This window comes from Cervus elaphus, chromosome 15 (assembly GCF_910594005.1).
Source record: "Cervus elaphus chromosome 15, mCerEla1.1, whole genome shotgun sequence".
Classification (NCBI taxonomy): Eukaryota; Metazoa; Chordata; class Mammalia; order Artiodactyla; family Cervidae; genus Cervus; species Cervus elaphus.
This window is the reverse complement of record NC_057829.1, coordinates 27,321,398-27,344,128: the sequence shown is the minus strand read 5'-3', so window position 1 is coordinate 27,344,128 and position 22,731 is coordinate 27,321,398. Positions and strand designations below refer to the sequence as shown.

Here is a 22,731-nt window from a genome sequence, read left to right as displayed (position 1 = left end):
GACCAGGGACCCCATGTCACAGATCGGGCTCAGGATCTTATCATGCAGTGAAGCCACGGCTGCCCTTGGGTGCACGAGGGACCTTCTTCAACCCTCTGTTTCCTAAACCTGTCCTCCCACTCAAGGTCTAAGGAAATCCCGCTGCCTAGAGGGAAAGGGGTGCAGGCAGGAGTTCTGTGCCCTTCCACCAACAGGTCCCACTGGGGGAAGAGGAGAACACTAAGGGGAAAGGGAGATGAAAGACGCCAGATGGACTCTGGCGCACGAGGCTGACAGCCCAACAATGCAGCGGGAACATCTCCAGCAGGCAGCTATCATCTCCTTCCATTTAGAGGTTCTTTATTTAAAGGGCGGGGGGCACAATAAAAGGTAACCCAGCACATGCCAGAGAGTCCCTAATGCACACAATCTGGGTTCCACACACAGTCCCCTGCTTCGTATGCATGGCAGAGGGTCCTGCAGTCATTGCAATAGAATTATATGGGCCCCCAAAGACTCCCAGTGAGAATCGGTGAGGAAACTGATGTAATTAAGAACATTATTACCATTCAAACAAAATAATAATTTTAATTACATCTGGGCTCTTTCCATCTCCTGCTCCTGTACTGTCCTCTTTCCTCATGCTGATGATGGTGGCGAATGTCCACAGCCCTGGCCATGCACCCCAAGCAGAGAAGGAGGTGCCACAGGGGTCTCGGGGGGAGGCGGGGTCCTGAGCTTCACTCCACAGTGGGGATGAGGGAGCAAGGAGCTTCAAACTATGTGTCTGGGCTGAGCTCTCTGGGCCTGGATTCTGTGGGACTCCATTTATTCCCTCCTGGGCACCTAAGACTCAAGGAGGAGACGGCAGAAAGTTGTTGAATCATCCCTGCAGGCAGGTGGATCAGGCTGGCATATTTACCCATGTGTGTCGGTCTCTTACTTCTCACAAATAATGCTGCGTGTACATGTGAGGTCGGAAATCTTGGAGGTTGCCTTGGGGGGCTAACCCAGCAGGTCATGCAGAACGTGCATCACTGTGACCAGGGCTGGGTCCTGACCTTTGGGATGGTCCTCACTGCAGACCGCTGGCAGAGGGCTCTGAGTGGAGCTTCTCCACTGGACCCCCACAGCCTGTGCACAGGGCTCATGGGCCTGCCCCAGCCTTGGATGGGGGGAAGCCTATGCTCAGAGCTCAGAGCCCCCAGCTCACCTCCCTGCATCCTGTCTATACCAGGGCAACTTTTGGCAAACCACAGCAGGTAATGGCAGAGTTGCAAAAAGACCCATGCAAAGGTGCTGAAAGATGAGAGACAGCAAGACTCTAATTGCAAGAATATCTGACACCAGGGGACTTAGGGAAAGCAGTGACCTTGTACTTGCCTCAATTTCTCTCATCCTGAAAATGGGAAGAAAAATTGTCCCCTAACTGACAGAGCTGTCCTGAGGACAAATGAAAGACAGTGAAAACACCGGGACAGAGAGAAGACATTACTTAAGTGCACACACACTCACACACCAGCACTACACACACACAGCACCTCAAGACTGTTGTGACAGGCAGCGCTGTTGCTTTGCTGTGTGCATAACTTCACTGCTACAAGCCCAAAGCCTGCTGTCCTTGCTGCTGCAGGCTGTGACACCCACTGGGAAACGGGAGGAGTTCTAGGTACCGGTCACTGTGCTGACAGCAGGAGACCAGAAAAGACTCAGGCACCTCGGGGTGCTCACTGAGGGGCACAGAGGTGTGGCCCAGGGCCACCACCTGCTCTGACTCTGGCCAGCAAGTTCCAGGGCCCCTGAGATGACCGATTGATCTCCCTCTCCCAGATCAATAGGCGTGTAGTTATAGATGCAGAGGGGGCCGCCGGGCACCGTGGCCCCAGGGTATAAATTAATATGGCCTGTCAAGGGGCTGCCTCTCCTGGCATGGGAGATGACACTCTTGTGAGCAGAGCTGACACCTCAGGGGGATGGCAGGCACAAGCCAGTGGGAGTCCCTCTCATCCCCACTTCTCTCTGCAGCCTGAGGATGCAGTTTATAAATCATTCATTGTCTGATGGGCCTACCTTGAGGAGGGCAGCTGGGAGCACTGCCATAGGGCCTAGTGGGGCTAATAAGTTTGGTAAGTCCACCTCCGCATGCTCTGGGCCACTCTGGGCTCCCCACATGCCCAGGGCATATGGGATGGCATGGCTGAGGTTCAAGAATTGGCAGGCAACAGTGGGCATCAGTGAGCACCAGCAGTGAATTCCTGGCATAAATGCTCCTGCTGTCCTTCCAACCACCCAAGAGGCAGAGGAAGTAGCAGGGCTCTGCCCGTTCGTGAAGTTCACATCCAGGGGCCAGATCTGGGGCTGGGTACTGAGGACGCACGGGTACTTGAGCTCTGTCCCTGCTCTGTCTGGCAGGAGAGATGGACATACAGTGACTATAACTATGACCATTTATTGGGCATTTACACTGGGCTCTATGCTAAGCAATTCTCACGCATGGTCCCTTATATTTCAATCTCACAATAATTTTGCAAGGCATGCATAATTATCTCCATTTTGTAGGTAGAATTGAAGTTACCTACTGAAGGTCACATAATCGGACCTGTCCCTGAATCCTGGCCCCATCCTTGCCTAGCTTTGGACAACTTATATAACCTCTCTACTTCCATATCCACATCTGTAGAATGGGGACAAGAGAGGCTACCCCATGAAGTGAGGGCTCAGTCAGTTCCCATACCAGAAGTATAGTATTAGGCACACAGGAAGCTCTCAATAACAAAACACCAACTTATTATTATCATCATAGAAATGAATTCTTTATTTTGTTTCACTGACAAATGATTATCAAGAATACTCTCCTCCCTGTTTTCCTAGCCCTAGGAAGGACATACAAGGAGCAACTTTCATCTGTCCTTATTAAGTGACATGGAAAGATGGTGTGGCCTGGTTGGACCTGGGGCCAGGAACCCTGGGTTCTGGCTCCGATCATGTCCCGAGCCATCCTTGAGGATCCGAAAAGAACTCTCATACTCTCGGGTCCCTTTTGACTCATCTCAGCCCCACTCCTCCCCACCTCCAACCTCATTCCCATCTTGTTACCTGAAGCCAGGGGTGACAAAGATCTACACAGGACCTGTCCTTCACAGAAACCTGGGCCGGGAGCCAGAAGGCCCACTTCCAGCCCAATTTGTTTCTACAAGGTAACGGGGGCACTTGCAAGGGACACACATACCTATATAGTCACTGTCCCACCTCACCAGGATCTCTGGTCAGGAGTTAAGAGTTCACCTCCTTCTTCAGGAAATTCCAACATATGGGAAAAAAAAACTAAAGGATCTCAGAAAGTATATGATATTCAGAGAGAACATAATCTGCTTCTCTGCTTAACAAACTCCTACTCATCCTCTAAGGTCCCATATGAATAGCCCCCATATATAGACCAGTTCACTCCTTCCACAGTTCACTCCATAGGTCTACTCCTTCCATCCCACTTTGCACATTCTAAGCTGCCATAGCATTTAATACATTTAGAGGTAGTTAGACACCTACTTACTTGTTTTTCTCCCTGTAAAATTACCTTCCCTGAGCACAAAGACCCTGGTCTCAATCACTAGTATTTCACCAAATATATTATGAGCCACAAACTGGACTAAGGGCTTTTCCTACCAGCATTATTATAGCTCTCACGATAACCCCAAAAGGGAAACATTGTCTCCCACCTTATAGTTAAAAAACTGAGGTCCAGAAAGATTAAGTTCCTTCCAAAGTTATACAGCTGGCAAACAGTAGAGTCTTTTTTTCTACCCTGAATTGCCAAGCCAACTGAAAATCCCTGGGCCCTGCTCCATAGCTGTTCAACAAATGTTTGTGTTCATTTCAAACAATTTGAGGGAATCAAAGCACAGTGGATCAGATTTGGGCTTTGAAGGACAGGCAGAATAGAGTTAGGCTGCAAGAAGAAAGAAAACACTCCAGAACTAGTTAGAACAGTATGACGTGTGTTTTACAAAGAAAAGTGACACGCAGACACATGCTCAGGGGCACTGGCTCAGCCCCTTGGCTGACAGGAGGATTCATGTGGAGGAATACCAGAAGATAAGCTGAGAAAGGTAGGCTGAGGCCAGATGGCTAAAGGCCCAGCTAAGGAGGCTGAGCTTCTCGGAACGTCAATGACATGGCCAACCCTGACACTCCAGAGGCCCTCCTGAGCCCAAGGAGCCTCCTGGCACCATCTGTCCTCTGACCCAAACACCTAGGCCTAGGGTCACCTCCCTGGGGCACCTCCCTGGGGCACAGCTGGAAGGCTGAGGGCCGGGGGCAGAAGGAGGAGCACGGGGCAGTGCTGAAGGTCAGAGAGGTGGGCACGCACCCCTAACGGAGGTGCTGGAGCAGCACTGCTGGGCAGAGACACAGGCAAACACGTTTGAGCAAATTGGAACGCCATAAAAGTCTATTACAGCAAATCAAACAGCAGTCAGCATGACAGCCATTAGCCTGAAATGAATACACGGGGACTTAATGAGGTCTGTCGAGGCTGGCTTGGTGAATTAAGTTGCCAATTCTAGCAGGATTTCCCTTTTCTTTACGGACTTGAAAGCATCCACACTGCCTCGTTAGGGCTTCGACAAGTGAATTGCAGGGCCTTTCACCCTGATAAAATGGATAATTACATGTAGAACAGCTTAGTGAGGGGAGAGGGGTGGGCAGGAGCAGAACTGAGAACAAACAAACCCAAACACGCCTGCCCAGCTTAAGCAGGGGCTTTCGGAGGGAGAGGGGGCAGGTCTGGGAGGGCAGGGGGCGGGTGAACTTCTCTAGGAAAGGGGCAGTGCCTGGTCTTGACCTGCCTCCCACCTGCTCAGGTGCTAGGCCTGAGGATGTGATTCCCTGTGGGTTGATGTCTCTAGGCAGCTGTGGACAGGCTGAGAGTTCTCAAAGATGGGCTGCTGCAGCACCTCTGAGAAACCCACTGGTGGGGATGGCCACAGATGTTATCCCCCAGGGTGTGCTGTCACCATGGAGTTAAAAATGCAGCTTCCTGGGCCATCTCTCCCCAAACCACTGCTTCAGAATTGCAGGGGCCCAGGAATATGCAGCCTAACTAGTTCCCCAGGAAATTCTGATGGGGTATGTTTGGGAGCCTCTGATTCATCACCTCTCCAGTACTTAGCACTGGATGGCTTCTGAAACACGGGCTTCTGCTTCTGTTAACATAACCTCAGGGATGGGGAGCTCAGTACATCCCTCAGCAGGGCTGAGGAGGAGACTGTGAAAGTTTCAGTCAGCAATGTAGACCTAGAATTTACCTCCCTGTAACTTTTTCCTCATGCCTATTCCAGGGTTCTGGGCACAACAGACCCGAATATTATGAAGGCCCCTAGGGCTCGGGGGAGTGGAGGTCAGGAAGGTTAGGGATGACATGCAGGTGACTGGGACTACCAAAAGAGGAGCTAAGTGGATGGAGGAAGCCACTGGAGGTCTCTGCCAGCCCTTCAAGGAATAATGAAGTAATGGAGGATAAGAAGGAGCCACTCATTTCGGGATTCCTACTCAGACCATGGAACTTCAGTCCTGGAAGGGGCCTGGCCAACTGCCTCAGCTTAACAGCTATTGGAGTTGAAGCCAGCAGAGGGGCAGCAACAGGTCTAAAGTCTTAGTTGTCAGCACTAGAACCCAGGTGTCTTGACCTCCAGGCTACCTCTGCCCACCATATAACACAGGAGCTCTGCTGCTCACCTTGGCGAGCTTCTCCTGGAAACCCACCTCTTCCAGGAAGTACATCGAGATTTTTCTGATTGCTCTGGTAACCCTTGAGGACTGATGCCTTGTGGGGTCTGTCGTGCCCCCTCCCCATTCCTCTGGTTTGTGTTCTCACCCTGTTTACACCCACAGGGCTTTTGCCACTGAATTATGCTTCTCAAGGGTGAGGGCCTGGGGTTTCCAGGGTGACCTCCACGTAAGCAGGAGATCCCTGGCTGAAGTCTGGGCCAAGACCAGCAGACTCGTAACGTACTCCAGCTGGGACCTGAGTCCAGCAGCTAAGCTCTAGCTCAGATGACCACCCCAGGGCAGGGCTGGTCAGTGCCAAACCACCCTGGGTCAGGAGTGGCCAGGCCTCCATCCAGCTGACACCACATCGCCACTGGCTACATGGAGATGCCCTGAGCAGGGCATTGAATATCAGGCCACTGAAGTGACCCAGGGAGGTTTACATGCAGGTGAGTAAACCACATGGGCCTGCCTCCAAGGACTGTGTGTCCTTCGAGCTAGCCCCTCTTGGCCCACCCTCTCCTCATCAGATGGGCAGGAGGCAGGCCATTTTATCTCACCTGTCCTCTGCTTTTATTAAAGAAGGAGGACTATGGCCCAGAGAGGTTAAATGACGCACCCTAGTAGACCCAGAAATCTGGGGGCAGAGCAGGGGCTAAGCCTGGGGTCTCTGGCCTCTGGTTCTGGCTCCCATCATTATATATTCCTCTGGCCTCCCAGGTCTCTGTGCAGTGAGAGCCTGGCATGGCGCCATGCTCACAGCAGACACTCAATAAATATTTGTTAAGTAAATGAATGACTGAAGAGGCTCTCTCCTTGGAGGCAGAGGCCTTTGGAGAATCCCGGGGGATTCCAACGGGGCAGTGCTAGAGGTCACATTTTCTTCTGGCAAGGAAGATAGGAAAGGCTGGCCCCAGCCGAGGGGCTGAGAGCAGGGATGCGACCCCTCATTGCTGCTGTCTGCTGCCCCTGTGAGGGAAGGCAGAGGGCAGCCATGCCTGCCAGGATGGCAGCTGAGCAATGGGTCCAATGCTCATTAACTCCGAGCCATGCCCTTGGTTTCTAAGCACGGGCCCAGAGTGCAGGCTGGCACGTAGAGACCCTTAATTAAATTAGGGAGACTTCCAAATGAGCAGGGGCCCAGAGCCAAGCTGCAATCCTGGGCATGCCGGCCACAGCTCAGGACACCGGGCCCCTGTGCTTGGATTGCAGCGTCTCTCTCCCTGTGTCCCACTCCATCAGGGGGGCATGAGCACCTCCGGTGTACCCCACCTGCATGTTGATCCTCTTTCTGGCACAAGCAGAGGACCCTTGACTCACAGCTGAGTAAGGAGGACCAGCAACAGGAACATGGGGGCATGATATCAGGTTTCTTCATCCCTGAGGTATCTGAGGCTGCCCTGGGAGTCAGGAAGCTGGAAGTCAAAGCTGTGTGACCTTAGACAAGTCACTCTCCCACGCTGAGCCTCACTTTTCTCATCTATAAACTAAATAGGTCTTTTCTAGAGCTCTTTCAGTTTCCTTATCCAATGAGATAAAGGGACGAGAACTCCAATGCCACAGTGGCAGCCTGCCTCTCTCCCAAGTGGATGCCATCTCCCCTCCTCATCCTTTATTGCTGCTGTCCAACCCAGAGCCCCTAGGGCAGGCCTGAGGGACACCCAGTTAGAAGCTCTTTATCCGCCACCTTCAAGGTCTTGGAATCACTAACTGCCAGCCCAGAAGCCTGCCATCAGCCACCAGGGAGAGGGACAGCAAGCAATGAGAACCCTGGGGCCAGCAGCCAGCTTATAATCCAACCGTTCGTAATGCAATAATCTGTACTTCTCAATTACCAGCAATGGCTTGGTTTTACACTCACGCACTCATGCAAACACACTCAGAGTACACAGACGACCCAGAGGAGCCAACGGCCAGCGAGCCAGCGGGGCGAGCGTGGGGTTCAAGAAAGAAAGCCCCTTCCAGTCACTGCATGTGCCCTGCATCCTGGGGGGACTGTTCTGGCCAAAGCTGGGAGCCCTGGGGTTCTAAGTCTGCCAACCCACCTGTCCAAGGCCCACACCCTGTGAATGGAAAAAACGAGGTACAACGTGCCTCTCCCAACCTCCATCCTGTCCCTGACTCTGGCCAGAGTTCAGGGATTTATCCAGGGCTCTCTCTCAGGCGTGAGGCTCCCACCAACCTGCTCTCTACAACCAGCAGACAAGCCCCGTCAGAGGTACTGGCTTGGTCACCAATGTGCCCAGAGCAGGTGCCTGGGCTGAGGTGTGGGCAGGAGAGAAGGAGCTGGAGCTGCCCATCCCCCAGTATCAGTCCACTCCCAGATGGCCCCAGAGCAGCAGACCCCAAATGTCCCTCGAATGTGACCCCGGAGGCACATACCTCAGGGATGCGGACACTGTAGGGCTGATTATGAAATGTGGGTGCGTTGTCATTCACGTCCCCGACCTGGATGTTCACCTTCCTTGTAATCACCTGGCAAGACAAGCATGGGGAATTAATGTCAGTCTCAGCCTCTGGTGTCTTTCCACCCGAAGGCCCAGGGACCCTACCTCCCCAGGCAGCAGGGGCCTCGGGGGACACTCACCCCCTGGTGGTCGCTGACAGAGAACTCCACTGTGAACTCTGACTTGGTCTGAAAGAAAACGTAGGGAGGGAGGAGAACAGCATTAGGGAGGCGAGCTGAGGCCCCGAGTCTGGAGCCCTACATGGGGGTGGAGACCCTCCAGCATTGCCCTAAGAGCTGGTCTGGGACTGGATAGCTGAGGGCTTCCCTACAAAATAAGCATTGTCTTTTAGACTGGAGAAGTAGGTTCGGAATATGGATCTTTCCCATAAAAGAGAAATAGATTAAAAGTCAAGAATCTTGGGTTCTAATCTGGGCTCTGTCTCGAATTTACTGTGTGATCTCGAGCAAAGTGTGGCCACTTCAATGTGAGGAGAAAGCGGGGGTGGGTTTGCTCAAACCCTTACTTTAATTTGCTAAGGGTTACTGTCATCAGTTCCTGTGTCTCTGGAAAGTATCTTTCGGAGGAACATTTGTTGTAGGGGGAAGGATTATGGAATGTAGGAGATCTGGGTTTGATCCCTGGGTTGAGAAGAGCCCCTGGAGAAGGGAGTGGCTACCCCCTCCAGTATTTTTTTTTTTTAATTAATTGATTTTTTAGTTGCTTTACAGAATTGTGTTGGTTTATGCCAACCCCCTCCAGTATTGCTGCCTGGAAAATACCATGGGTGAGGAGCCTGGCGGGCTACAGTCTAACGGGTTGCAAAAAAGTTGGACACAACTGAGCCACTGTCTTTCACACACATGGAAACGACAAGTGTGACTCCCATGGAACCACTATCCTACAGGGGACGTACCCAAGGTCACTGTCCCTCTTGCCTATCCAGTGTTGCCCCCTACTTGGAGACACTCCCAACCACCCCATTCTAAAGCCAAATGCAGACATCAGCACTGGCCCTGGAAGACGGACACCATTCAGGCAGGAAGATTCTGCTTCAGGGTAAGAAGACGATGAACTATCTTCCTCTAGCATGTGCCCCTGCCTCCCTATGGAAGGACTGGGGTGGAGGTCGAGGCAGGTCATACCTCTCTGTCCAGTGGCTGCCGGAGCCACACCACGCCTGTGTCAGGCTCCACAGCAAAGAAACGGGAGGCCTCTTCCCCAGACACGCCAAACACCAGAGGGTCATTGTCCATGTCTCGGGCCAGCAACTGGGTCACAGAGGAACCTGAAGTACCCACAGAGGACAGCAGAGGACAAAAACAGGAGGTTAGTCCATTCTTGAGCACCTTACCCAGGGAGCTGAGTTTCTATAGGGAGCAGTCGCCCAATAGACCACCAGCAGGTCCCTGACTACTGCAGGACCCCTTTGCATCTTTGGCTCCATCCCAGGCTCCCCGCCTCTGCCCTGGTCACTTGTCACAGTGTTTAACAGGGAACTATCATTCACCTTGTTCTGTGACTTCCACCTGTCCTCTTGTCTTTTAACTTAGAGAAAGGGTTCTCCATGTGGCTCAAATGAGCACAAGCCCACAACCCTTCAATTCTTATGTTCCAAGATGGACACACTACTTAGCCGTAGCCAATCAGAGCACAGCATCTCCCTGATCACAGTGATTGGTTCAGGGATGAGCATGTGACCCAAACTAGCCAATCAAAGCCAATGCTGGGACTTCTGCTGAAACAAGTAGGAGAGAGGTGCTTTTCTTCCACTGGGGTTGGTCCTGCTGGCAGCCATCTTTGGCACCACAGGAAGAGCCTGCCTGAGGATGAGGCCAACAAGGAGGAAAACAGAGCCAAATGGTACATGGACAGAGATTCCTAATGGTTTGAGGGTCTGCAGTCAACTATACATGATATTAGCTCTATCCCCTGGACTGCTCAGCTGTGTGAGCTAATAAATCACCCCCTCCTTTTTTTTTTTTTTTTTTTTTTGCCTAAGTAGAGTTGGATTTCTGTCTTTTACAAATGGAAGCAATATTTTCTAATTCAGAAAATTTTACAAACCTGGCATTCATTCAACAGTGATTAGGTGCTGGCTGTGTGGAGTACACAGAGGTTAGGAAGATATGCAGCAGCATCAGGGGACTCCAGTCTAAAGCCAGGTGACAAAGTCTAGCTCCTGTCCACAGTTAGAGGGCTGAGGTGTTACCTTCACAAAGAAACAAAGCCCTGACCAGAGGCCACTCTGGGCATGAGAATGCCTGGCCTAACCCTGCCTAAGAAGTCTTAGAGTAGGTCACCTTCCCCTGGGGTTCACAGCAGCCCCCTCAGGTAGCCTTCAGGTAGGGTGACCAACCACTGAAGTTTGTCTAGGACTGAGGCATTCATTATTTCTAGGATGAAGCACAAGCTGGAATCAAGATTGCTGGGAGAAATAGCAATAACCTCAGATATGCAGATGACACCACCCTTATGGCAGAAAGTGAAGAAGAACTAAAGAGCCTTTTGATAAAAGTGAAAGAGGAGAGTGAAAAAGTAGGCTTAAAACTCAACATTCAGAAAACTAAGATCATGGCATCCAGTCCCATCACTTCATGGCAAATAAACGGGGAAACAATGATAGACTTTATATTTGGGGACTAAAAAATCACTACAGATGGTGACTGCAGCCATGAAATTAAAAGACACTTGCTCCTTGGAAGAAAACTATGACAAACCTAGACAGCGTATTAAAAAGCAGAGACATTTGCCAACAACGGTCCGTCTAGTTAAATCTATGGTTTTTTCCAGTAGTCATGTATGGATGTGAGAGTTGGATTACAAAGAAAGCTGAGTGCCAAAGAATCAATGCTTTTGAACTGTGGTGTTGGAGAAGACTCTCGAGAGTCCCTTGGGCTGCAAGGAGGTCAAACCAGTCCATCCTAAAGGAAATCAACCCTGAACATTCATTGGAAAGACTGATGCTGAAGCTGAAACTCCAATACTTTGGCCACCTGATGCAAAGAATGGACTCATTGAAAAAGATCCTGATGCTGGGAAAGATTGAAGGCAGGAGAAGGGGATGACAGAGGATGAGATGGTTGGATGGCATCACTGACTCAATGGACATGAGTTTGAGCAAGCTCTGGGAGTAGGTGATGGACAGGAAAGCCTGGCATGCTGCAGTCCATGGGGTTACAAAGAGTCGGACACGACTGAGTGACTGAACTAAACTGAACTGAGGTATTTCCCAGGAGATGTGCTAAAACCAGGAGGTCCCAGGCATTGGATTAGGTGGTTACTGTAGCTTCAAGAGGTCCTTAAACCCCCAAGAACAGTGCAAAATGTTCTGAGTGTATAGTCTGTCATTCTCTGCAGGGAAGGTCTGCAGTTTCCATCTGATTCTCGAAGTAGTTAGGTTAGAACCATGGGCCTTCAGCAAATCACTTCTTTCAAAGCCTCAGTTTACCCTATAAAATGGGATGGACACTCTTTTTGCCCCATATACTGACTCTTATATTTACTGAATAGCTCTGATGATCTAGCTAAAAGGAAGGAAGGATTCAAAACTTGGGATTTTATTTAGAAAAGAATGCTGATGAGCTTTTCTAAGTCAACTTTTGAAAGAATTTCTAACATGACAATGAGAACCAGTATTCTGGAGCACTAACCACATTCCAGATACTTGGCTAAGGATTTCTGTGTAATAACTAATTCAATCTTTCCTGTTATTCTCCTCATTTAACAAATAAGGTAACAGAGTGATTAAGTAATTTACCACGGCCACACAATTAGCAAATGGCAGAGCAGAACTTCAAAGCCCAGGCATTCTGGCCCAGTGCCCACATTTGTTTCCACAATCTTACAAATCTCAACACTTGATATGTGAACTCAAGATTCAGGACTTCCATAGACATGACTCTATCAGGCCCTAAGTGACTCAGAAAAAGCAGATACTGGGCAATCATTAGCCTCTTATGAAATGCCAGACATGAAATGTGAGCCCATTCACATGGGTTATTTCACTAAATCCTCTCAACAACTCTGTTTGGTAGTCATTTTTCCACCCATTATATAGATTAGGAAGTTGAGGCTCAAAAAGGCAAAATAGCCTCTCCAAGATCACACACCAGAGTAGGACATGGTAGCATCCAAGGTGATGAGAGGAGGTAAGAAGCAGAAGGAGGAGTGAAATCATGGAGCGAAAAAAACAGAGATCTTTTGGGGAGTTCCCTTCCTATTTTAAAGGTGGAGAAACTGAAAGCATTTAGCAATTTGCCCGAAGTACAACAGGGAGCAACTGAGTCAGGGCTTGAGCCCAAGTTTCCAGACTCCCAGTACAGTGCTCCTCCCGAGGGGAGGAAGGAGGAGATATGTGAAGCCATAGAAAAACCAAGCACATCTCCCCAAAGCATCTGTGTCACTCAGTGACAAGCAACTATTTTATACTAAGACAAATGGGAATATAATGTGAGTATAATCATTTTTAAAGATATAATCTAAAACTATAAAAGAATTTCCAGCCTCCTGCTGACTTCCGGGGACACCTGGTTCCTTTCTGATACCCTCAGGGGTCCTTTAGTGGAAAAGTTTGAGGAATACTGAGCTACTTCCCAAGGCCTTGGGGAGATTCAACACGAGGAAACTGAGGCCCATGGGGTCCCTGTTTGTCCACAATACATCAACAAGTCCATGCTAGCCCCCTGGACTGGAAATCTCACTTGTCAATCTCCTTCAGGGCCCAGCCCAGGTGGAGAATATGGAGCCAAGCTCCCAGCCAGTCCATGGGATTCCAGAAAGGCCCCACTGGCCCCCCACCCAAGGTCACACAACTTGACCCAGTATCCCTAATGGCTCTCCCAGGCCTGATGCTCAGGCTCTCCCAAGAAGGGGGGCGGCGCTGGGCAGGACAAGGATGGGGCCATCAGCTGCTGTCACCCACCCTGTAATTTTCAGGACTTTTATCCATTTTCTCCTCAATTATGTGCTGCTCAAAATGGTCCTTTTCGGCTTCCTCACGGGCTCTTGCCTGCTCACGCCTTCTTTGTGTCCCAGGTAATTGCTAGTGACCTTTTCTAAGTGTACTAATTAAAGGTGCCAATTTAATATTATATTTAAGACAAGACGCCCCGCAATTTTCCTGCTAGGCACATACTCCCCCGCCCAGCTATCCTGCCATTCTGTAGAAGCCAGGCCTGGCTTTGGCTATCCAGGACACAGGACTCATTTCCCCATTAGGGAGGCTTCCAGCAACCTCTGTTTGCACCATTCAGACAGGAAAGAGGCCAAGCTGTGGGGCCCAACTCCCACGTAGTGCCCCCAGAAGCAGCGCCTCAGGAGAACCATTCCGGCTGTGGGATCCTGGTGTACACACACCATGCAATGGGTTTGTTTCCCACCTGGGAAACGGTAGACCCTGAAACTCAGGCTATACAATGCCTGGAGCTCTTGTTTTTAATTGTAGTAAAATATATATAATACAAAGTGTATCATTTTAATTAATTCTGTGGCATGTGGTACATTCACAATGTGGTGTAAACATCACCATTATTTGTTTCCAGAACATTTTCATCACCCCAAAAGGAAACCCATCCCCATTAGCATTCCTCCCCATTCCCTCCTCCCCCAGCCTCTGGCAACTGCTAATCCACACTGTCTGTCTCTACAAATTTTCCTGTTCTGGATATTTCATATAAATAGAACCATACCGTAAGTGCTGGTTTTTTTTTCACTCAGGATAATGTTTTCAAGATTCATCCATTTGTAACATGTATTAGTATTTTTAACTTTTTATTTTTTATTGGAGTACAGGTGATTAGCAATGTAGTGAGAGTTTCAGGTGGACAGCAAAGGGACTCAGACACGCATACATATACATGTATCAATTCTCTCCAAACTTCCCTCCTAACCAGGCTGCCACATAACATTGAGCAGAGTTCCCTGTGCTAATATATTAGTATTTAATTCCTTATTATGATGACTACTCCACTGTATGGTATGCTATATTTTGTTTACCCATATCATCAGTTGATAGACATTTGAGTTGTTTCCCCCTTTTGGCTACTGTGAATAATGCTGCTATGAACACCTGTGGACAAGTTTTTGTTTGAACATCTATTTTCAATTCTGGGGGGCGGGGTGGGTATATATCTAGAAGTGGAATTGCCGGGTCCTATAGAAACTCTTGGAGAAGGCAATGGCAACCACTCCAGTATTCTTGCCTGGAGAATCCCATGGACGGAGGAGCCTGGTAGGCTACAGTCCATGGGGTTGCTAAGAGTTGGACATGACTGAACAACTTCACTTTCACTTTTCACTTTCATGCGTTGGAGAAGGAAATGGCAGCCCACTCCAATACTCTTGCCTGGAGAATCCCAGGGACAGAGGAGCCTGTTGGGCTGCTGTCTATGGGGTTGCACAGAGTCGGACACGACTGATGTGACTTACCAGCAGCAGCAATAGAAACTCTTAACTCTTTGAGGAACCACCAAACTGTTTTCCATAGTAATCCCACTATTTACATTTCTGCCAACAATGGATGAGACTTGAATTCTCTTCAGTGGTCAGTCAGTTCAGTGGCTCAGTCGTGTCCAGCTCTTTGCAACCCCATAGACTGCAGCAATTCCAGGCCTCCCTGTCCATCACCAACTCCCAGAGCTTGCTCAAACTCTCTTCAGTGGTAAGAAGGATAATCATTGTTTCACAGGGGCTTACCACTCCCTGTATGGGGATTGATGGGAACTCGGCAGTCCTCTGTAGCCGATGCCGTCGGTACCCTGCCCACTATTCCTTACATAGCACTGTCACACACCAGCCTCACCGCCAAAGCCAGTCCTGAGGGGTTCTGACCACCAGAGACTGCTTCAACCATACGCAGGACAGGCCTGTTTATGCCAGGGAACTAATGCCCCTGGTAGAGCACTCAATGAATGACTGATAAAAGATGGCAGATAAAGAGTTGGTAGATAAATGCCCTAGCTCCCTCATCTCTCACAGAGTAATTCAAAGGCTGTGTTCCAAACCAGCTCTTGAAGTTCCCCCATGGGATTTGTGTCCACTTGCCCAGTGAGGTGACTTGGTTGATGAAGCATCTTTATGACTTCCTTCTCTTCACAGTCTCATATTCTTACTCCCTGACCTGTGTCTCCTGGACTCTCCTCCCTGATAAACTGTTTGCACTTGAACTCTCATCACAAGACCTGCTTCTGCTTCATAAGACCCCCTAAGACTATGGCATCAGGATCACCCCGTGTGCTTATTACATACAGATTCCCAAGCCTTGCTCCTTGATAGGCCGCGGACGGAGCCTAGAGTGTGAATGTTTAAACAGCAGCTTCCATTCTCCCTGCAAGAGATGATGACACACAGCCAGGTTTAGAAGTTCTGAGATTGGTTTATAGCAGGGTGATATTCAAATATTTAACAACAGGCACAGTACAGGCATCAACCAATCAGAAAGGATGCTGGCCATAAACAACCAGACCAGTGAGTACTGCCTGTAAGTCAGCCTGGTTTATGGCTCACATTTTGGATGCAGAGAAAAGCTCCTCTGGCCCCAGGATGATTTAAAGGCTCAGTCTTAGGGCTCTCAGCTCAATCGGTGCTTCTGGAGGATTCTCTGTTCTTGGCCTCCCCTACCTCATAAGGAAGGGTAACTCAGAGAGGCTGGCCCCCTCTACCCTGAGGCAACACAACCCAGGTGAGGGCTCAGCCTACCTCATGGCTGGAACCCTGAAGAACTTAAATCCCTGTATACCCATGTTCATAGCAGCATTTTAGTTACAATGGTCAAAAGGTGGAAGCGACCCAAGTGTCCACTGATGGAAGAAAGAATAAACAAAATGGGACACCTACATCCAATAGAAATTATTCAGCCTGAAAAAAGGAAGGAAATTCTGACAAATGCTACAACATGGATGAAACCTGAGGACCTTATGCTAAATCTTTGCTGATAAGCCAGTCACAAAAAGACCAACAGTGGTATTATTCTGCTTACATGATATACTTAAAGGAGTCACAGCCATAGCGCCAGAATCTAGAAGGGTGGTTGCCAGGGACTGGGGACAGTGAGGGATGGGAGTTGTTAAGGGGTTCAGTATTGGTTCTATAAGATGAAAATAATTCCGGAGATTGACTGCACAACACTGTGAACATACCTAACGCTCTGTATACTTTAAAATGGCTAAGATGGTAAATTTTATGTTACATGTCTTTTACCACAATTAAAAAAAATTTTTTTTAAACCCAAACTTAAACCAGATCACATCTAAGGCCCCTGTGACCTCACCCAAGACAATCCTCCCACTGCATCTCACAAAGTAGTCCCTGGACTCACCCCTACCTCTGCCATGGTCTTGCCTCTGCTCCTGAACACTCTGTAGCTGCCTCAGGACATTTGCCCTGGTTGTGTCCTCTGCCAGCAATGTTCCAACCTGAGGTCACTATATGCTACTCATTATTCACCTCTCAGGTCATGAGTTCCCTTCTCGGAGAAGGTAACTCACATACCCCATTATACAGATAGAGTCTGTCTAAAGAGATGTCATTCTGTGCCCACACACCCCACGTCACTGTCTTCACAGCCCCTACCTACCTCATCTCAGATGATCTTGTTTATTCACTTGATTTGCTGACTACCTGCTCCAACCCATCTGTCTCCCTCCCCCGACACACACTTCATATTAGCTCTATGGGGGCAGCAGCCTAGCCTGTCATGTTCCCTGTTGTATCCCTAAGCCTAACATGGGGCTGGCATCATGGAGGCACTCAGTAAATAGTCATGGGGTTAATAAATGGATGCTGCCAACTGCTGAGAGGTGTTGGGAAAAGACAGCCCCCAAAAGTCACGAAGATTTCTGAGCCACGACAAGAAGAGAGAATATAGCAAACTAACTCTTAATTATGTACACTAATGGACAGGGAAAAGCACGGCTAATCAAAACCTACTAATGCCCAAACTAGAAGCACTTGGCTTTGGATGTAGGTGGAATCATACTGGGGCATCATTGGCTGATGGTCCATTCTCTCAGGGACAGCCTTGTACCCTATCCTGAGGCCATGTACTCTCTCCTGGGGGTCATCTGGGGCAGTGTACCTTATTCTTGGGGCTAAAGACTCTATCCTGGCACCAGGTACCCCATCCTGGGACCATGTACCCCACCCTGGGTTCAAGTACCCTATTTTTGGGCCATGCATCACATACTGGGCAGTGTATCCCAACTTGGGTGCCATGTACCCCATCACTGGCAGTGTACCCTATCCTTGGGCCCAAGTACCCCATTCTTGGGCAGTAAACCCTGTTCTGGAGGCCAGAAACCCTAGTCATGGCAGGGATCTGTCCAACAGACTGCAAATGCCCCTCCCTGGGAGGCACAGGACTGGTGAGACATCCCCACAATGGCCTCAGCTCCTTAGCAGCAGGCCATATCCATCTTCCTGGCAAGGGGTGGACAATCACAGCTTCCTTTGCAGCCCTGCTGGGCCCATGCTGCTCGCTGAGATGACTGTTATTGTTATTATTGTTATTTGCACTGAGGGGTGAGGCCTGGGATTGGCATGTCATGCACTCCTGGGGAGCTGTGAGTCTTTACCTGCTGGACCAGGGGTGGGCCAGAAACTCAGGCAGGGAAGTGGCAGGCTGCAAGGCCTTTTTATATTATTTTTATGTTTTGGATGGGGGAAGGATGAAGGCTACATTTCCCAAACACGGACAGGGCACTACAGAATGAATTAAGGGTAAGGAGAGTTTACTGTGCTTCATCCTCATAGTAGCATCTGCTGAAGGCAAGCCTCTGACTGTGCCACGCCTGTCTCAGACACCTGCCACAGTTCACACAGAATTCAAACCAAATTCCTTCCTGATGGCCAGTGCTCCCCCTAACCTGTGCTCAACTCCCTGGCCAGTCACGTTCCCACCACGGCCCTGGGCTCAGACCGATGCACCGCTCTCACCTCTCAGGTGCAAGAGGACCTCGCCTGTTCCCACACACATGCTGGAGCTGTTCCTTCAGCCTGGAAGGCCCTTCCTCCTCTCATGGACTCTCAGCTCTTGGTCACCCTAAAAACCTGTCTCAAATGCCTCCTCTGTCATGAAGGTCTCCCTCCTCTGTGCTCCCTGATTTGTCGTCTGTAACTCTGCACAGCAGGGAGCAGGCATCACTCCCTTGAAGGTGGAGGCTGATGTTCTGGGGCACACTTGGCAACTCTCCCCACCCCTCCATGACAATCAGTCTGCTCTTGGGGCTGAGGAACTGACCCATTCCTTCCCCAACCCAAGCAGACATTACTAATCAATCACAGCTCCCTTTTCTGTTGAGTCTATATTCAACTTTAGGATCCTTCACAACACTGGGTTTCATACAGCCACTGCTAATCAATCCTCCAAGGCATGTGGAAGCAAACTTTTGCAACCTGTGACTTACAAGGACTTCACATCAGCCCTGATCTACAGTCATTTCCCAATCAGGGGCCAAGTATCTATTAACAGCAGTCTCCTCCTATCAGGTTCCAGGCAGTTAGGAGGGAGAGAATCAGACTTAGAGTCGACAGGTAAGCTCAGAAACAAGGACTAATAACAGCAGAAATGAGAACCAAAAAAGCCCCTTCTCACTTTACAGACAGAGAAGCAGGGGTCCTGGCAGGAAGATGACAGCTTGAGATGGGGCTGTGTATGGGTGAGCAAGGAGTAGCAGATAGCAGGCCTCCAACCCCGGGTTATAAGCCCTGGGTTATACCCAGGTATTTCTGAGAATAACCACTGCCCCCGTCCCCATGGCCATGAACCTGCTACACAAGGCCACCCTGTTCAGGAGGGACCCTCACCCCCACCCCTGGTCTGGAGGGATCTAGCTGCTCTGGCCTTGATATCTGCAGAGCCAGGGGCTCCTGCCCTCTCTGTCTCCCCTGGAATGAGCCCCCTCCCCTCCTCCCCAACACTGGGCTGGCCTTGGAGCCTGTAATCTCATTTGTCTCCCCTCTGGGATCAGACAGGTCAGTTAAGTGCCTTGATTCCTGGGGATAATCTCATTTGTCTTAGGTTTTCGCCTTCCCGCTCTCCTGCTTCTATCAGGCTCCTTCCCTCTAACACCCAGGGGTCCTGAACTTGGTTTGACCTCAGGGGAGCCAACTTCATTTGGGGGTTGTCTTGTGGTCCTGGGCCCCACCTTACACCAGCATGAGATGTGAGGTGGGCCTGCTCTCAAGCCAGCCCTGCACTGGCCAATGTCCTTACACTCATCAGAACACCTTTGTCTAGATAAAGGAAGTAACTGACACCAAAGCCCACAAGCCCTCTTCACATCCTTTCTTTCCTATAGCTCAGTCTACTTGGTGCAGATGATATGAACTGCCTGGGGGGCGAAAATGAGCATTAATTGAGCACCTACTATTTTCCAGGCACTATGCTGAGTGGTTTTCATTCATTCTCTGTCATCCATTTCTCACAAACCCCACAGAGAGGGGTTAGCATCCCCACTACACAGATAAGAATACTGAGGCTCCTAGGGGTCAAATAACCTACCCAAGGAGACACAACCGGGAGGTGGCATAGCAAGGATTTGAACCCAAGTCTGTCTGACTCAAAATTCACCTTCCCTCCACCACCCTCATAGCTTTAATCACAAAACCTTTTGGGGGAATCTGAGGCTTCCCTCTCCTCGCTCCACAGAGACTAACCCCCAGGCTCCCTCCGTGTTTCAGGCTGCTCTGGACTCCTGGGTTACTTGGCTGGCCTGAAGGTGAGCACCCTTGAGGTAGGAAATGTGGACCCCCTCCATCACCCGGGCTTTCCACGACCCACTTATCACTGGCCAGGAAGATGGTGAGTCCCTCCTGAGAGTCAGCGAAGGGGTGGCCAGCTCACCTGGGCAAGCAGGTGTCTGATGGCCAAGGGGACAGGCTAATTCAGCAGAACAGGAGACATTTAACAGAGCAGGATGATGTAAGCTCAGAGGCTTCAGAGGTGGGGAAGAGCCAGAGCTACATGTGGCTGTTATTTTAAAGTAATAAAGCACAAGAGAATAGATAAGACATTAAATATTTGAGGCATCTGACGCTGAGTCTCAGAATCCCAGAGCTATTCTGCTTCTGGCACAACCACGATAGCGTCATCAGAGCCAAGGCCTGCCTGGCCTGGTCATAGGCACCAACGGACTCTAATCCCCTAGGACCTCATGAGTCACAGAGAGGTTGTTACTCGCCCAAAGTCACATAGCTTACACAAGGCAGAGCTGGGACTGTTTGGTGACTTTCTAATCTGCATGAGGCAATTACAGTCCTTCAGTCATTCACTCAGCAAACAATGCCTGAGCATCCACTCTGTGCTGGGCATTACTCTCGGCAACAGGGAACAAAACAGACAGAAGTCCCTGCCCTCCCGGAGAAGACAGTCCAGCGGACAGGCCTACACACACATCCCTTATGCCACATGTTTTTCCTGGCCTTTCACAGGCACATTTGGGAATGAAAGCATGGGTTTGGGATCTAGTCAGAGCCAGGATGGAGGAGGAACTGTGTTCTTACCCTCCCTCTGGTTGACAGGCTGTGACCCCCATGATGAGCACTTGGGACCTGGAATCAAAGGACACAGAAGTTTCGAGGAAGGCAGCCTCAGTGAAATCCCTTTATTGAGACAGAAGCAGTGGGGCTCAGAACTAACAAGGCTGGCAGCGGACAGCATTCAGCCACCACTTTCGTGTGACTGAGCATGAGCCACTCACCTCTCTGAGCCTCCCTTTCCCCACTGACACCATGATGGGGCTGACGTTAATGGCCAGAGCACAGAGGGCCTTGGGGAGAATCGAATCCAACATGGTGAGTGGCCAAGGTGCTAGGCTGGTCCCCAGGTCATGGGCGTTGGGTGGCGAAGGATTTCAAAGCTATACCTCGGTTCAGGAGGATGCTATGATCCATTAAAGACACGAGACATGAATAGGGAAAGGGGTGGCGGTACACAGCCACATGTTCTCATTATTGATGAGGCCAACAAGCCAAAGGAGACGTGGGGCTGGGTGGCTCAGTGAAGCGTCCACCATCACCCAGCGAACCCCTATGGGTGGCAGAGCTGACACTCAGGTGAGTCCTGGGCTCCCCAGTCCTCTTTCCACTACACCACATGAAGGTCCCATCCAGCTACGATGTTGAGATTCTGTTTGCCACACACCATGTCTGAGGCACTGCGGAGGACAGAAGGCATGGGTGACCCAGCCCCACTGGCAAGGATTTCCAAGCTGGCTGAAACACTCCCAGAAGAGCCTGACTCATCAGGGCGGACAGTCTGGGTCCAGGGTAGACTAGATATTCTTTTCTGCTCAAGAACAGCAACCTGAGCATGAAATAGCCATGAATAAAGGGGCCTCAGAATATTCTGTTTGACCTCCCTGAGTCCTTGCTGCAGCTCCCTGGCTCACGGGGGTTGAAGTCCTGTCACAGAGGCCAGAAAAGTCAAGTTGTAGTTACCAGATTTAATAACAATGATAATAGTGGCGTGGGTATTTTTTTCCTTTCTCCTGAAACTTTTCAATTCATTGAACTGTTCAATTAACTTTACAAAAGGAAATGTGGAAAAATGATGGCAAATTGAACTTGACATTATCACTAAAATAAACAGAGCACTGCCGGCCCTTAAAGGCTCAGAAGAGATTATCCAAACACCTGCAGGCACATGCTGATTCCTTCCTGCTCGGAGGACCCTGGTGCTCCCCTCCTGCCTCTCATGCATCATGCCAACACTCACACTCTTCCTGGCTCAGAAGGAGCCGGGCTCCTGTCGCCTATCAGCATGGCCCCCGGGGAGAGCAGCCACCTCAAGGTGAGGCTCTGCTAACAGGCTGCATCGTCAGGGTGCCCCATCCCTCTCCTGCAGATGATGGGGCAGTTCAGTCCCATGGGCCTTAGGCCAGGCGACATGTCTGAATCACCTGTGACATTTCTGCAACTCCAGAGGCCCAGCCATACCGCCCAGATCAAGTACATCAGAGCTTCTGTGGAAGGGACTCAAGTATCAGAATGCTCCAAAACAAACAAAAAAACCCCAGATGATTCCAAAGGGCAGCCAAGGTTGATAACCAAGATCTAAATGATCCCTGAGATTCTTTCAATTGCCAGGTCTAATCCAATTTCCTACATCATAGGAAAACTCACAGGTCAGTGGTCCCTGGACTTGTCAACACACTGAAATGACCTGGAGCTTTCAAATGACCCCCACGGCTGTGTCCCACACCCTAAGGCTGTGATTAACTGGGCTGGGGTACAGCTACGCTTTGGAAAGTTCTAAATCCCCAGGTGATTCTAATGTGCCGGTAAGACTGGGAATCATGGCTCAAGGTGGCGCTTTCACCTGGTGAACGGGGAAGCTAGTTTCCCAATGACCCCACCCCCCAGCTCCAGGGGACTCCACCATGTCAAACATGTGGGTCCCTAGCTACATCATTCCACTCAGGCCAATTCCACAGGTGTGGCAGAAAAAGAAAAACTTATTTGCTCTGTTGCCCCTTCCCGTGTTCAAAATTTTCCAAGTCCCAATATTTTTTTTTAAAAAGAAGTAAATTTATACCCTTAA

General features: G+C 49.9%; 1 protein-coding gene across 8 annotated transcripts in view; it reads right to left on the bottom strand.

Moving 5' to 3' along the window:
• CDH23 (cadherin related 23) overlaps positions 1-22,731 on the bottom strand; it is a 433,102-nt gene that overhangs the window by 304,365 nt on the left and 106,006 nt on the right. For all 8 annotated transcript variants that reach the window (XR_006345354.1, XM_043925746.1, XM_043925738.1 and 5 more), the window contains exons 4-6: positions 9,338-9,480; positions 8,333-8,380; positions 8,128-8,220 (exon numbers count right to left, since the gene is read on the bottom strand). Coding sequence is in view for 7 of the 8 variants with exons in the window: in XM_043925746.1 (XP_043781681.1) it covers positions 8,128-8,220; positions 8,333-8,380; positions 9,338-9,480 (284 nt within the window). In the remaining variant the exon portion in view is untranslated. The remainder of the gene's footprint in view (positions 1-8,127; positions 8,221-8,332; positions 8,381-9,337; positions 9,481-22,731) is intronic.